Source organism: Zootoca vivipara, chromosome 16 (assembly GCF_963506605.1).
Source record: "Zootoca vivipara chromosome 16, rZooViv1.1, whole genome shotgun sequence".
NCBI lineage: Eukaryota > Metazoa > Chordata > Lepidosauria > Squamata > Lacertidae > Zootoca > Zootoca vivipara.
This window is the reverse complement of record NC_083291.1, coordinates 34,732,684-34,749,055: the sequence shown is the minus strand read 5'-3', so window position 1 is coordinate 34,749,055 and position 16,372 is coordinate 34,732,684. Positions and strand designations below refer to the sequence as shown.

The 16,372-nt window shown below is 48.0% G+C and overlaps 1 protein-coding gene across 8 annotated transcripts in view; it reads right to left on the bottom strand.

Moving 5' to 3' along the window:
• The window catches only part of PALM3 (paralemmin 3), a 40,124-nt gene that overhangs the window by 14,402 nt on the left and 9,350 nt on the right, over window positions 1–16,372 (bottom strand). For 2 of the 8 annotated variants that reach the window (XM_035141139.2, XM_035141142.2), the window contains exons 2-4: window positions 8,862–8,913; window positions 2,878–2,958; window positions 1,173–1,297 (exon numbers count right to left, since the gene is read on the bottom strand). In XM_035141139.2, coding sequence (XP_034997030.2) covers window positions 1,173–1,297; window positions 2,878–2,958; window positions 8,862–8,906 — 251 coding nt within the window. In that variant the 5' untranslated portion in view covers window positions 8,907–8,913. Of the gene's footprint in view, window positions 1–1,172; window positions 1,298–2,877; window positions 2,959–3,889; window positions 4,511–8,861; window positions 8,914–9,079; window positions 11,985–16,372 lie in introns of those variants that run through there. The other 6 variants (XM_060269204.1, XM_060269205.1, XM_060269203.1 and 3 more) reach the window with 6 other exon arrangements.

Sequence of the window (16,372 nt, the reverse complement as noted above, 5' to 3'; positions counted from 1 at the left end):
GCATCTTCTCTTCTGGAGAGAAGAAGATGCAGAGGCATGAGGGGGACACGAAGTGCCCACAAAACATCCCTCCTTCATGTCCTCCAGAGACCTCGATGTCATCATCAGCTTCCATCTGCAGCTTCAGCCAGAACAGCACATTATTGTGGCTGTAGTTGCTATTTATGTACATATTGCCATCAGCGGTCTGACTGGCCTCCACTAGGAGATGGGCATTTAAGTGTTGCTAGTCGCACGCTGCCTCTTCCAGCAGAGATTCAGCAAGCGTCCTCATTTTTTAAAAACTTTCAGGTATCTCTTGAAGACTTATTTTTTTAAAATGCAAACAAGCCTGAGTAGTTGCCAAAAACGTTCCTTGGGTAGCCCATCATTGTTATGATTGCTTTTTCTTGTTTTAAATGTTCCTGTTGTACACCACCCTAATGTTTCATGAGGGGGGGGGCATATAAACACTTTTATAAATCCAACAACAACAAAACGGTTTATTGTGAGGACCATGCCTGTACACAAATATCAACACAACAATAATTAATTAAAAATTAAAAATGTTAAGATTTTAAGATTTATGGAAAGATTTATAGACGATAAAGCAGACATCCCCAAACTTCGGCCCTCCAGATGTTTTGGACTACAATTCCCATCATCCCTGACCACTGGTCCCATTAGCTAGGGATCATGGGAGTTGTAGGCCAAAACATCTGGAGGGCCGCAGTTTGGGGATGCCTGCGATAAAGTAAAGACCCCTTCATCGTCTGTTTAACTCTTTGCTTGTTTTCCTTCTCTTTCTGTTTTGTGGGATGAGGGTTTTGTTGGGATAGTATGTAATGAATCTAACTTTTATAAATAAAAACAGAATGTGAGATGCTTTATAGAGAGTGAAGAGGACAGGTCTCTGCCCCGAGGGCCTTACAATCTAAAATTTGGCACAGGGAGGGGCAAGAGAAGGGGGAGGAAACTGAGGTGGCTGCTTCTCTGTGCTGGGTAAAACCATGAAACCCATTTGGGTGTTTGTTACAGGTTGGTAGCCGTGTTGGTCTGACGTAGTCAGGGGGGGGGGAATAAAAAAAAATTCCTTCCAGTAGCACCTTAGAGACCAACTAAGTTTGTCATACCGTAGGTATGAGCTTTCGTGTCCTCCACCACCGTCCCGCCATCACCTAAGACACACCCACCTGGACAGATCTTTCTCTAATTCCTGAATGCGATTCTGTGCCTCCCAAACAGAAGACAAGTGATCATTGTCGTCTGTGGGTGAGGATGTTCCCTCCATCAGCCAACGATCACGCAGGGATTTCCTCTGAGAAGAGAGAGACAGAGAATGCATTTGTCAGCAATCCTGCACTGGACACTTGCGCCGATAGAGACACGTGGGCTGTCAGGACACATCAAGGCAAGACAATGGGCTTACAGTCATGCATATATGCACAGGCACACGTGAGATCATTCCTGCGCACACCCAGAATTGCATCTTTGTTCCACCACATGCACATATAGGTCTATATGGGCAAGCAGTTGCACATGAAGCACCGACAGTACAATCTTCTCACGACAGGCTACATGCCCAGATATTTTCAGCATATTCATTGTCGGCTGTGTCAACTGCTTTTATTGTTTGGAAATGTATTTTAGTGGTGATTCTTTTTTAATTAAAAAAATTGTATTATTGTATTTGGTAGGATTGTCAGTCATACTCTTTACATACCATCCTGGAGGATGGAGGTTGGTTCAGAAATACTTTAAACTAAATAAATAATGAAGCTACATTGCACTGACAGCAGATGTTGAACACACCCACTAGTGCGGATGTTCAAACATACTCCAGCCACAATCCTCACCGTTTCTCTCTCTCTCCACAACCACCACGCATCACGCAAACATTTGCACACAAAGGGCCACACAGCCAGAACTTGGACTCCCACACCTTTCAGCTTCTAGGGGCACGAGCATCTGCACATAGGCCATTTGCACACCTTTTGTGAGGTCCGTGCCACACAAGGTTGTGAAAACATAGGCCAAAACAGGAAAAAACTCGCAAGCAAACCCATGGCTCATATCCCAGTGATTGTGTCAGAATGCCCAGTGAAGCTCATTGCTAAATGTGGGCTATAAATTTTCCTCGACTCAGATGCCTTTGAGTAGACATGTTTATTTCTAGTGCAGAACATTGGAAAGTGAAGCAAGGCTGTTGCTGTTTTTTCGCAGGGACTTACGGATCTAAAGCATGCAATTCTCAGGCCAGATTATGATTGGTTGAAGCCTTAGAGCTGTCCTATATTGTTTTTTTTTCTGGGAGGTGTGCAGAAAAATATGATCCTTTATAGAACAAAGATGCATTAGTGGGCTTAAAGGAACCAACATTTGATGCCTGTGATACAAGCACTAAGATCCATTTTGCAGCCATTTTATACCTCCTCCTATATCTTCACAACAGCCATATGAGGTAGGTTCAGTTGAGAGTTGCTAACTGGGCCAAGAAAGTGAGCAAAAGCAATGGGGAGTTAAGTGAACCTGCGCAGAGTATTTTATATTTGTTTATCAAGGTGGTCCAAGAAAATAAAAAGTCCACAAAAACATGTGCCATTATACGTGAGTTAGTTTTTAAGACACACCAAGACTTTTTTGTGGTATTATCTTATTTCAGGCTCTTTTTTGGGGGGGGTCTATTTTGGGAACTACAACAGGGCCCCCAACCACCTTAATACAGTACTGGGGTCTGACATTCCCTCTCCTCCCCCAGAGGTCCACCCTGGTCCCTCCCACAGTGGTACCCCCACCCCTCACCCCACAATCATTTCACCTCCTTCATCTCCCCACTCCCGCATCCCAACCTCCATCCCTCTGGTCCATCCATTCCTGCATCCCTCTCCTGGGCGTTACCTTGAGGCGCTGGGCTCGCAGTCTCTCCTCCTCCAGCTCCCGGCGGGTGGCCAGGATACGCTCCTGCAGCCTGCGCCGCTCCTGCAGCAAAGCAAAGGGGACCGAAGGGGTGGGAGGCGAGGCGAGGCAGGAGCCGCCCTGCAGAGAGGGGCGGACAAAGGGCCCGCCGCCGCCGCCGCCGCGGTGGGAGGCAGGGCGCAGAGCGAGCCCACGTGGGCGACAGACAGGCGAAGCTGCGTGCCTGCCCGACCGCGCCGAGGACTTAAGCCCAGCAGAGCAGCCCCCCCTCGGCCTTTAGCGGCATCATCACCTGGGTGGAAGGGCAGCAGGGAGGGAAGAGCCGCTACCCCTTTGTGTCTCGCCCCCGCGTCCTCACCCACTCCCTGCGCTGCGCTGCTTTCTCTCTCTCTGTCTCCCTCTCGCCACCGGTTAAGGAAAAGCCCATCTATGCCACCCCAGCCCCCCCATTGCAACTATGCCAGCGCCTCCCCCTTTTAAAGGCGGCAAGAGCTGGGGGGAGGGATGCGGGGTGGGGGGTGGGTGGGGAGACTGCTCTGTCTGCAAAGCCTGCCCCCTTAACTATACCGGGATGTTTGAGAGAGAGAGAGAGAGAGAGAGAGAGAGAGAGAGAGAGAGAGAGAGACCCTGGGGTCCCCCCCCCTGCAGCGAGAGGGAGACTTTACATCCACCCTCCCCTTTTGGCTGGACTCTCTGTAGCCTCGTGGCACCTAAAAGGTGGCGGCATATCCTTGTGAGGTCACAGACCATGTCTGTGGGCTGCGATCCATGAAAGTGTGTGTGCCACAATCAATCAAACGATGCTAATCCTCTCGAAGAGACTGGCTTTACCTCTCAATCATTTTCTTTTAACAGCGTGGTTTTTCAGAGTTTAGGGAAATCATTAGAAGTGTTCATCATTAATGCTTTTGAATTAATATACCCCCACCCCACCCCACCCCCAAAAAATCAAAATGCTATTTGCACTGGAGTTACATACAGGCGGTTTGTTTACATGAGTCTTCCTGATGTTTTGCACCTTTCAGCTGATGTAAGTCATAGTCAGAAATATCAGGAAGGCACCAGGCTGGGGAAGGTTGCGCTACCTTGGTTCAAATAATGCTGCTATTATCAGACGGGTTTAACTGTGTTAATGACAGATCCACACTGTGTGGGTCTAAACATCTTTTTAAAAACGGTTACTTTTTGGCACCAGACTGCAATTATCTCAAATTATTCAATTAGAATACTGTAGACAAACACAACCATGTCTATACAACCTGAGTGTGCCCAGCAGAATCTGGAGTTTACAGTCTATTGTGTTGACATTTAAAATCAACATGTTTATGCTACACAACCATCTATATGTGCCGAACAGACTTCCATATGCATAAACAACCCTTAGAAGACTAATGAATGAACATTTGAATTATGAATATTATGAATGAAATCAGGGCTCTAATCTTCCTTGGTGACTGGGCATATGAAATTAAAAGAGAGGACATAACGTCAAATGAATTATCATCTAGTAAAAGGTAAAGGTAAAGGACACCTGACAGTTAAGTCCAGTTGCAGATGACTCTGGGGTTGCGGTGCTCATCTCGCTTTACAGACCGAGGGATGTGCCGTTTGTCCGCAGACAATTTTTTGGGGTCATGTGGCCAGCATGACTAAGCCGCTTCTGGTACAATGGAACACCAAAACCAGAGCAGCACACGGAAATGCTGTTTACCTTCCTGCCAGAGGTAAACCTATTTATCTACCTATTTATCTGTACTTGCACTTTTTTCTGGGGGTACGCAGGGGTACGCATACCCCTAAACATTTTGTGAATCTTTGTACTTTTATCCATTTACTGTATTTATTTCCCCCGATTTGAACTATAAAATGCTGGTTTTCTTGAGTCAAAATGAGAGTACCCCTAAACATTTTTTGGGGGGGAGTGGGAGCACTGGCAGTACCTATTTATCTACTTGCACTGGTGTGCTTTCGAACTGCTAGGTTGGCAGGAGCTGGGACAGAGCAACAGGAGCTCACCCCGTCGTGGGGATTCGAACCGCCGACCTTCTGATCGGCAAGCCCAAGAGGCTCAGTGGTTTAGACCACAGCGCCACCCGCGTCCCTATCACCGAGTACAAAGGTACAAATTTTGATGAAGTGTTTGGGTGTGTGCCTACACGGAGGTTACAATGTGTTTACCAAGCCAGGATGTGTTGCATGCGCTCAAGACACCCTGTGGCGCGCATAAGGTCATGGGTGCATCTGCCACTATTCACGTACTCAAGGCTCCTCACTGCTGTTTGTAGCTCCATCTCCCTTTGCCCCGATTCTCTCCCTGCACAGAAACATCTCTCAGCTGCAGAAACACTTCACGCAACAATAAATGTTTACTACGCTTCCTGGCATGCACCATTCATGACAACATCTCCCATCTGGATGTGTTCGTGGGGCTGCACACAGGCTCCAACCCCAGCCCGGCCCCTGCTTCTTCCAGTCTGGGCAGCCCTCCAGATCCCTCTCCTCCTGTTTAGTTCAGGTTGGAGCTATTGCCTGGTGAATAATTCATTTGTTTCAAAGGCAGGATGAGCAAAGGAATGGCAGCTCAGGTTACACCAAGCTTGCTCAGTGTTTCCCACGGAGGAGGGGAAGCAGCCCAGATTTAGCCCAAATCCAAAAACGCTGGGAATATATTCAAGGGCTGCTGCAACCAGAATAATGCTGGCCACTTCCAATAGCCACATCACTGGACAGAAGAGAGATGTACACACACCAGATTTGCCCCTTGTGTATCATCAAGAAACAAGTTTGCATAAAATTTGCATGTGCAATGCAAATTCAGAAGCAACTGCGAGAAGTCAAGTTGCAGGGAACTAGGCAGAGGGCCTTCTCGGTGGTGGCGCCTGCCCTGTGGAACGCCCTCCCAACAGATGTCAAAGAGGAAAACAACTACCAGACTTTTAGAACACATCTGAAAAGGGAGGCTTTTAATGTTTAATAGATCATTGTGTTTTATTTTTCTGTTGGAAGCCGCCCAGAGTGGCTAGGGAGACCCGGCCAGATGGGCAGGGTATAAATAAATTATTATTATTATTATTATTATTATTATTATTATTATTATTATTAAAATAGAAATACAATGTATCTCTCATTGTGGGAAAGACCTGACCAGGTGACCTGAGGGCTTGCTTAGCCTGCTGCTCACTGTTATGGACAACCTCAAGGCTCCTAATCTCCCTTCTTAAAGGTTCCTTATCTTTAAATTGGACTTAAAACAGAAGTCTTCTTCAAAATGCATGGCTTTCTTCTGAAAGAACTTCAAAGTTCTCTGTCCTATGTGTGGACACATTACTCCACAGCCCTTTCATTCTGCCACTGTTCAGGCAAATCAGCACATTTCTGGCCGTGCTAATTTTCTTCTAGAGAAAACGGGTTGCCATATGTATTTTGAGAGGGGCTGCTTTTCACTAGAGCCTCTCCCAGTTGAACGCACGTGTGAGACTGGAAGAAAGACTCCCCCAAAAGTTCATCCCTGGCAAGTCATCTTTTCAGTAGTAAATGGAGGGGGTCCTGTGTGGCTGCTTCCTTTCCTGCAGGGGAACTTGGGATTGTATCCAGAACTGCGCAAGCAGAGTTAAAGGTAAAGGTAAAGGGGCCCCTGACCATCAGGTCCATTCATGTCCGACTCGGGGGTTGCAGCACTCATCTCGCTCTATAGGCCGAGGGAGCCGGCGTTTGTCCGCAGACAGCTTCCGGGTCATGTGGCCAGCATGACAAAGCTGCTTCTGGCGAACCAGAGCAGCGCACGGAAACGCCGTTTACCTTCCTGCCGGAGCAGTCCCTATTTATCTACTTGCACTTTGATGTGCTTTCGAACTGCTAGGTGGGCAGGAGCTGGGACTGAGCAACAGGAGCTCACCCCGTTGCAGGGATTCGAACCTCCGACCTTCTGATCAGCAAGCCCTAGACTCTGTGGTTTAACCCACAGCGCCACCTGGGTCACTGCAATCAGAGTTACACTCGCATTCAATCTCCTCTCCCTGCACATGGGAGTAGCTGGGGGGGGGAGGGGGAGGCAGCTGCCCCCTAATCAATAAAAATAAATAAAAATACATAGCAAAGTGAGGCTCTGCCCCCCCCCATCAAAAAACCTGCCCCGCTAACAAAAATCCTGGCTATGTCCACGTCCCCACATGCCCCAAAATCTGATCCAGGGTCCTCCACCCCCTGGGATCTGATATTGAGAGTGCACAAGGGGCTCGAGGCAACAGGAGCAGGATAAGAATTTTCATTTTGTGAACAGAAGTCTGTTGTGCAAGCGGAATTGCAGCATTTGATACAGCTCATAGGTTTGTAAACAGCTTCTGGGTCTGAAATGGTTGCCTCGGTGGAATGGGGGAACTGCCTGCGTGCAGGAAGGTTTTTTGTAAATGGGATTAAAAACGGAATCCCCTCAAATTCTCACATCAACTCAGAGAGGGCAATGCTGTTATCCTTATATTACAGAGCAGGGACTAGACTGTGTATTACACTATGCATTTAAAGCACATTCTAAGCGCCTTCTTTCCCTCAAGGAATCCCGAGCACAGTAGTTTGCCCCTCACAAACTACAATTCCCAGCAGCCCTGAACGACAAAAGCACTCATAATTCTTCGAGGGGGGAGGGAATGTGCTTCAAATGTGCTTTAAAGGTATAGTGCACACACACCATACATTTCAAGAACACCCAAAGAATCCTGGGAATAGTAGTTTGCTAAGGATGCTGGGAACCATAGCTCTGTGAGTGGTAAACTACAGTTCCCAGGATTCTTACCGGTGTGTGCTTTAAATAGGCTGCTCAAGATAGACAGCTCCTGCTGCTTGCACTTCAAACGTGAGTCATGAGAAGCTGTAAAGCCAGAAATAATTTTTTGGAAATATATCCCAACAATCTGCCATCCCATCAGCAATAGCTGGCCAGCCTCATGCCAGCAACATTGTCCTTCCCACCAGCAGCATCCCCACGGCTGAAGGCATTTGACTGTGTCTGTGTCCACACCATACGTTTAAAGCACATGACTCCCCCCAAAGGATCCTGGGTACTGTAGTTTGTTAAGGGTGCTGTGAATGGTAGCTCTTTGAGGGCTAAACGGCAGTTCCCAGGATCCTTTGGGGGCAGGGCCGTCTTGAGCCCATCCAGCGCCCCCCTCCAGAGCCTCTCCAAGGGCCCGGGAGTGCCAAGCGGACCACGGCAGCAGCAGGAGGACACCTCTGAGGATCAGCAAGAGCTGCTTGGGCGCTGTGCGCGCGCTGGTGGCGAAGTTCAACTGAGCGGAACCCAGCGCTGGGGAAACTAGAAGGAGGCGCAGCGCGGAGTCCTCGGAGAAGGAGAGAGACACGGCGCAGCCTCTTAGCTCGTGGAGCACAGTCCTGGCCAGATCGCCGGAGCCCTGCACTCACTTCCAGCGCCCTCCAGCGCCCGGCGCCGTGGTTCTCTGCGCCACTAGCCTCTATGGCTAGGACGGGCCTGTTTGGGGGAAGTCATGTGCTTTAAACCTACAGCCACTGTTAGGCTATAGGGCAAAGGAGCAACCCACAAAGCGCCACTGGGCCTGGCCTAGCTGCTGCAAAAAGCCTCCCTTGCGAGTTCATGCCAGCCTTTTAAAAGTGTCTAATGATGCCAAACTGATAAATAGAGTGTTACATATTGCAATGTGGCTTTGAGGGTCGTGAATACATTGCAGGTTGTGCCTGGTGGCAGTTGCCCCTATTGCCCCACCCTAGTTACATCACACTATTATTATGACAATTGCTTAGTTCTGGCATAGAGATCTGGGCACTCTTGCCTTCCCACCCTCCTCTCTCCTTCTCCCTCAGCTTTGGGACAGGGGTGGGGTGGGGAGCTCCTGTGGGAGACAGAGGCTGGACCTCGTCTGAGGACCCTGAGCCCCATTTCTGAACAAGTGGGGCCGGGGTAGTGGGGGTGGGTGGTGGGGAGGAAGAATACTTACAGTAATGGCCTGCAGCCGTTGCGCAAACAGGGAGCTCTCTGCCATTTTCCCTCTGAAAGACAAACAGAGCCTCTTGGGAAGTGTCCAGAGGACATTGGATGCCAGTAGGATGCCAGCGCTCACCTCTTCTCCCCCTCCCCTCCCCTCCGCCAGCTCCCGTCTCGCATTCCTGCTTGCTCTGATCCCTGCACGCAAGCAGACCCCTCTCCCCTTCCCACCTGACACCTGGTCACTGCATTCATGGCATTCAGTAGCAAGCCCAGGCACGGCAAAGGGAAAGCAGGTTTGCAGCACAGGAACCTCTTCTCTGGCTCGCTCCATCATTCGGCACATGGTTGTTGTGTCTCTTCCTTTTATCTGCCCACAGTGCCATTTCCATGCTGAAGTCAAATTACCCGGCACAGTTCAGCTAAGACAGCTGAAAAATATCACCAATGTTTTACGTTTCAAACTACTTTTATTTTCTTTTTAAAGTGGCATCGTCTGAAAGGGACTCAGGGCCAAGTCATAGCAGCACTTAACTGGCAAATCCACAGAAAGTGGATTAAAGTGCAAGGATGGCCAATCATGTGCTGATTATTCTTATTTTATCATTAAGCTGCCTTGAGTCCCTGAAAGGGAAAAAGGAAGGGCAATAATTGACTGATTGATTGATTGATTGACTGATTCATAGAATCATAGAGTTGGAAGAGACCACAAGGGCCATCCAGTCCAACCCCCTGCCAAGCAGGAAACACCATCAAAGCATTCTTGACATATGCCTGTCAAGCCTCTGCTTAAAGACCTCCAAAGAAGGAGACTCCACCACACTCCTTGGTAGCAAATTCCACTGCCGAACATCTCTTACTGTCAGGAAGTTCTTCCTAATGTTTAGGTGGAATCTTCTTTCTTGAAGTTTGAATCCATTGCTCCGTGTCCGCTTCTCTGGGGCAGCAGAAAACAACCTTTCTCCCTCCTCCATATGGCATCCTTTCATATATTTGAACATGGCTATCATATCACCCCTTAACCTTCTCTTCTCCAGGCTAAACATACCCAGCATGGCATTCAGTCCATCAATCAATTGATTGATGGACTGAATGCCATGCAAATCAGCCTTCCGCCTGCTTTTTCCAGGTCATTGCAGTGGCTTTTGGAAAGCTGTTGTATGCAGAATTCCACACATATCCTTAGTGGTGATTCTTATTAGGTGCCACCTTTTACCATATGTAGTAGAATTGTAAAGCAATAAAGGAATTCTGGGAGATGATATACAATGAATTTAAAAAATGTTCAAAATAATGTTTGTTTTAAAAAACCAGAAGCCTTTTTGTTAGGAACTGTAGGTGCAGAGATACCGAAGGAACTGAAAAAGTTTATGTATGCTACAACAGCTGCAAGAATGCTGCTTGCCCAATGTTGGAAAGATGACAGGGTCCCTACCAGAAGGGACTGGCAGACTAAACTACTGGACTATGAAAAGATGGCAAAAATGACTGAGAAAATCAGAAACCAGGAGGATCAAAACTTCAACAAAGAATGGGAGAAATTTATAATATACTTGACAGACCACTGTAAGCATTTGAACTCTTTGGCAGGTCTTAAATAACTCTTGTAATGATACACAGACTTGGGATACGATGGAGGACTGAAAGTTTATAATATGCAGTTGAAAAAGTTAACTAAAGAACCCACGCAGGGGAGGAGGGAAGTCTTGAGATTCAGAAGAATCTTGTGTAATTTTATTATTTGTGATTATGAGTGTGAATGAATTTGTAAAATCAAATTTCAAAAATTTCAAAAAAAAGAAAGAAAGAATTATTAGGTGCCAACTCCCGGGGGCCCTGGATGCCAGGGCACCCACAAAATTCCCCATGAAGGGGCCAGGCATCCACAAATTTCAGTGCCAGGGCAATGCACGCTGCATGGCACCCATGGCCCTGGGCACCCATGGTCGCAGGGCCAACCTGGCACTCCTGGCCATCACAATTGCACCTTAAAGTAATCACCCGGAAGAGATTTTCAGTGTGGTGGTAGCATGAAGTGGTGGTAGCATGAAGCCACCATAGGCCTGCTGTGACAAACCCGTTAAGTGCATTGCGGAGAAAAATGCTAGGATTTGCGTGGAATTAGACACCACAGTTGCTCCTGTTAAAGTGTCCAGGGAGCAAATAATGCCTTATTGCATGTGTGTGTGTGTGTTTTGAGGGGCCTTAAAGAGTACCAGCAGCCTTAAAGTGTCTGGGGTGCACCCCTTTCTTAAAAGAATTTCCCTGGACCCATGGGCATAGCCAGGGGGGCAGGGGGGACGCTGCCTCCTAAATCAATAAAAATCAATACAAATCTGAGGTTCTGCCCCCCCCAACAAAAGCCTGCCCCCCCCCAATAAAAAATCCTGGCTACGTCCATGCCTGGAGCCCAGAGTATTGGGAAACTATAGCCAATTCACAAATGTCACTTTGGGGGCAAGTTGCTCAAGAAGGTAGTGGAAGATTAACTTCAAAGTTACTTCAAGGATCTGGACCCCTTTCGATTCAGTTTCAAGCTCCGTTTCGGCACTGAAACGACCTTGGTCACCCTGGGGTAGATGGGCCACTGAAGCTGAGTGACTGGATTCCTTTTGTGCTTCTTGACCCCACAAATATCATGAGCTTAACTGGGGGGTGGGGGGCGGAGAGAGAGAAAGAGACGGCTCTGCTGGGTTCTGCACACTCTGTTAGAAAGATGACTTTTGTTTGCAAAACGAGGACAAACCTTGATTAGAACAGGAGATTACTCGTGTCCTCCTTCACCAAGCACACAGGAGTGGTGTGACAAACAGATACCGGTAGTTCGGATGTTGCTTTTGTAACCTGGACAACAGAAAATTCCAGAGAAAGGAAGATACAGAGGTACCTCTACTTACGAATAACTCTACTTACGAATGTTTCTACTTACGAACGGAGCTCCGGCCGCCATCTTGGATGCGGTTTAGATAGGATTTTTTCTACTTACGAATTTTTAGATAGGGTTGCTTCGACTTACAATTTTTTTCTCCCAATGCATTCCTATGGGATTCGGCTTACAATTTTTTTCGACTTACGAATGTGTGTTCGGAACGCATTAAATTCGTAAGTAGAGGTACCACTGTATTGGGTTTGAAATCTATCAGGAAAGATAAAAGGGAATGATAATTATTCCCAAGTTGGTCTTCTTCTTACTTCAATTCTGGAAAAGGGAGAATGATTCTCTGAGTCCCCCAAACCAGCACGCTTACATGACCAAATCCCTAGATACATAAACAGGGGACTATGGTGTATCCCCTAATAATACTTTTATGGATGCTGGGTGACTTATCTGTTGTTCAGGAGGTAAAGGTAAAGGGACCCCTGACCATTAGGTCTAGTTGTCACCAACTCTGGGGTTGGGCCGCTCATCTCACTTTATTGGCCGAGGGAGCCAGCGTCATGTGGCCAGCATGACTAAGCCGCTTCTGGCGAACCAGAGTAGCACATGGAAACGCCATTTACCTTCCCGCCGGAGCGGTACCTATTTATCTACTTGCACTATGACGTGCCTTCGAACTGCCAGGTTGGCAGGAGCAGGGACCGAGCAACGGGAGCTCACCCCGGCGCGGGGATTTGAACTGCCAACCTTGTGGTCGGCAAGCCCTAGGCTCTGTGGTTTAACCCACAGCGCCACCAGGAGATGGCTGGCTAATTATTGGGTGCATCTTCAAACAGAGCTAATTATAGGAGCTGTTCTCCTGATAACTGAGGATCCCTTTTCAGCCTTTGGAATGAGATACCCGTTTAGAGCTTGGGATGTGTCAGATGCTGCCTGCTGTGGGGAGAGAGCTGTTTCCTTCCAAATTGCTCTGCTCTGCTCTGCTTGCTTATAAATAAAGCAAACACTACAAGGACACCATGTAGCCCTATCCCTGGAACTTGTCACTGCTCAGAAGTACATGTATTCAAGACTGTACAAATAACCAAGAACAAAATATGTGCATCTAACCTTGTATCATTTGCGACACACTGAAAGAGGCTTGTTTTTATGCATAAAAGAGAGCTCATCCTTAATGGATTGCCAATTTCTTCTTGTTGTTGGCATCCTGTCTAGGGAGACATTTGGCTGGGAAAATGTATGGTTTAGGCATACATGCACAGTGCAAGGCTTATCCTGAGGCACACTAAGATTTGGGACATCATTACGGGTAGTGAAGTGATAACAGCAAGAACCTTTATTGAACTACATAACTGGAAAACAGGGGCAAAGCAACTGCTTATATTAATTCCTGAACGCCTGGGCCACTCCCACTCCTAACATGATTGGCTGTCTAAACTTCCAAGCTGTGAATCACAGCTCAGAGTTCAATGGCCAATGGCAGAGGCCGAAATCCTGAAATGTTCTGTGACTGGACATCATGTATTGAATCAGAACACAGGCGCTCAGAATCCTTAGTCCAGACTCAAGCTCAGGCAAAACACAAACCACTGAATACATAACCGGTAGCAAGAGGGGAAGAAGCAGGAAGATCTGATTCCAAAGGGGCATAGCCCTCTAGGTAGGTAGATCTCCCTGTGGGAGATTGTAATGAGAGGGAGAGATTGTTGATGCGCACAGGCTCACACACACAGGCAATGTTCAGAAAGGTAAATGTGCATCCAGGAAGTGAGGGTACATACGGGCAAATTATGCTGTTGTGCCACAATTTACGCCCATTGGTACAAATGGCCCATTTACAGGCAGGGGAAATGAGAGAATGAGTGTGTGCCTCCAAGCCACACACAGAGAGGTTTTCATACGCGCTAGGGGAGCTGCTCAGATAAATACAAATAATGTTTCACGGTGCCTGGTTGGGTTACACACTGCTCTCACAGTGAGTTTCATGCTGTTTGTGGGTATTCAATGAGCACCTGACTCTGCATGGGGAGGGAAGTATTTGTGCCCATGATCCCATGGGTGTGCTCCCAGTAAAAAGTGCTGCAGCTCCATCACCAAGGACTTGTCGCATCAGCATCTCTCTCTCTCTCTCGGTGACCCTGAGCTAATGCCCATTTGTAAAGCGAATGGGTTGCCTAATCCTATGGACTTGCACAGAGCTTAGCCTGGCTGCACAAGTACATTCACCCAGGTTAACTCACCCCCCATTAACCTCTCACTGGACATCATCTGGGAGAGGCCAGCTCTGCTCAGAAGCCGCAGCCTGGCTCTCAGGGGCCTCCTGAGGGTACCTAGTTAATATTGCAAACCGCACGAACGTCACAAAGTGCCCCTTCGGGAGAAGGGAGGCGGGCTTGCGTTTCCCAGCAGCAGCTCCAAAGGTCACTATGTAGGAGGGTGGCAAGGCAGCCAATGAAGACAGCTGCCATTTTCTGCCTGCTGCCTCTCGTCAGGCCTCCAAACTAGTAGAAAAATTAAGATGCTGCAGGTTGACAGAGCTGTGTTTGGGGGCTCCAGGGCCTTCCAAGCCAGCAAACCAACAAACAGGTTTGGCTCAACCATATAGGCAGGCTCAGCATCCATTCAGGGTGGCCTTGTTCCAGTACTCTGCATTGCCTTGCATGACCAAGGGGTGTACTCCCAGTTCAAGTTAGGATGCCTTCAGGACCGGATTTCGGTTTGATGAGGCCCTAACCTACTGAAGGTAATGGGGCCCTTTATATGTCCAGCTGTCCTTTGTCAACAACAAATTGTGGCTGTTTTTTGTGTTGAATATATGCTATATCAGGGGTTTCCAGACTACGGCCCGCGGACCAGATGCGGCCCAACTGGCCTCCCAATCCGGCCCACGACGACCCCCGCCTCCCGCTGCCGCCGCCCGCTCTTACGGCGCGCTGCGCGGTGGCGCACTTCCAGATCTGAAAAAAGCGCCGAAAATCGTTTCTGCGCATGCGTATGGGCCTCTCCCGACCCAGAAGAGGTCATTTCCGGTGCACTTCCAGGTCGGGGGAGGTGCACTTCCGGGTCAGGGGAGGCCCATACGCATGCGCACAAACAATTTTCAGCAATTTTTCCGACCTGGAAGCGTGCCACCGCGCCAGTAAGTGTGTGTGCGCATGCGCACGGGTGCGCACTCCCCCGCCCTCCGGCCCAAAGGCGGGTAAGTCTGGGGACCCCTGTGCTATATGGTCCTTTATGGACCTAATAGGTATCTAAAGCCATTTGCACATGTTGCCACGCAACCAGTCCATGCAGAATGGAGGCACCCTATATATAGAAATGAGCAAACCAGTGATATTTTAGGGAGCAGGCTAGCAGGCGGGGCCCACGACTTACATCATAGGAGCCTACACCTCTGCATCTCTATCATAATTATTTTTATAAACCCTTTGTCAATCCATAGCTCAAATTTTTACTACAAGTTTTCTGTCAATACTACAATGTATGTAGTTGTTTACAATAGCTTTTCAAATAAATTTTAAACATTTCCCTTTCTTTATTAAAGACCTCCTCTTCCTGGTTTCTAATTCTTCCTGTAAGTTTTGCCATCTCAGCATAGTTCATCAATTTTGTTTGTTTGTTTGTTTGTTTGTTTGTTTACCCCCCTTTCCCCTATGGAGTTCAAGGCAGCATACATGTTCTCTAGCCATCCATTTTATCTTCAAAACACTCCTCTGAGGGAGGCTAATGGTGACAGATACAGTGGTACCTCGGTTTACGAACTTAATCTGTTCCTGAAGTCCGTTCTTAAACCAATTCCATTCTTAAACCGAGGCGCCCTTTCCCTAATGAGCCCTCCCCTCTCGCCACCGGTGCCCTTCCACCATTCAGCTTCCGTTCGTAGACTGAGGTAAAGTTCGCAAACTGGAACACTACTTCCGGTTTTGCAGAGGTTGTAAACCGAATACAGTGGTACCTCGGTTTATGAAGACAATTGGTTCCGGAAGTCTGTTCATAAACTGAAGCGTTCATAAACTGAAGCGAACTTTCCCATTGAAAGTAATGGAAAGTGAATTAATCCGTTCCAGATGGGTCTGCGGCGTTCGTAAACCGAAAATTCATAAACCGAGGTGTTCATAAACCGAGGTTCCACTGTAGTTTGTAAACAGGACTGTTTGTAAACCGAGGTACCACTGTAATGAGTTTGCTCTTTGGCTGAGTGGAAGTTTAAACCTGGTATTCTCCAGATATTAAAGGTAAAGGGACCCCTGACCATTAGGTCCAGTCGTGACCGACTCTGGGGTTGCGCGCTCATCTCGCATTATTGGCCGAGGGAGCCGGTGTATAGCTTCCAGGTCATGTGGCCAGCATGACAAAGCCGCTTCTGGCAAACCAGAGCAGCACATGGAAACGCTGTTTACCTTCCCACTGTAGCGGTTCCTATTTATCTACTTGCATATTGACGTGCTTTCGAACTGCTAGGTTGGCAGGAGCTGGGACCGAGCAACGGGAGCTCACCCCGTCGCAGGGATTCGAACTGCCAACCTTCTGATTGGCAAGCCCTAGGCTCAGTGGTTTAACCACAGCGCCACCTGGGTCCCTACAATTTTGTTATTGTTGTTATTGTACAATTTTGTTATTGTTTGATATTGTTGGCCTACAATTCC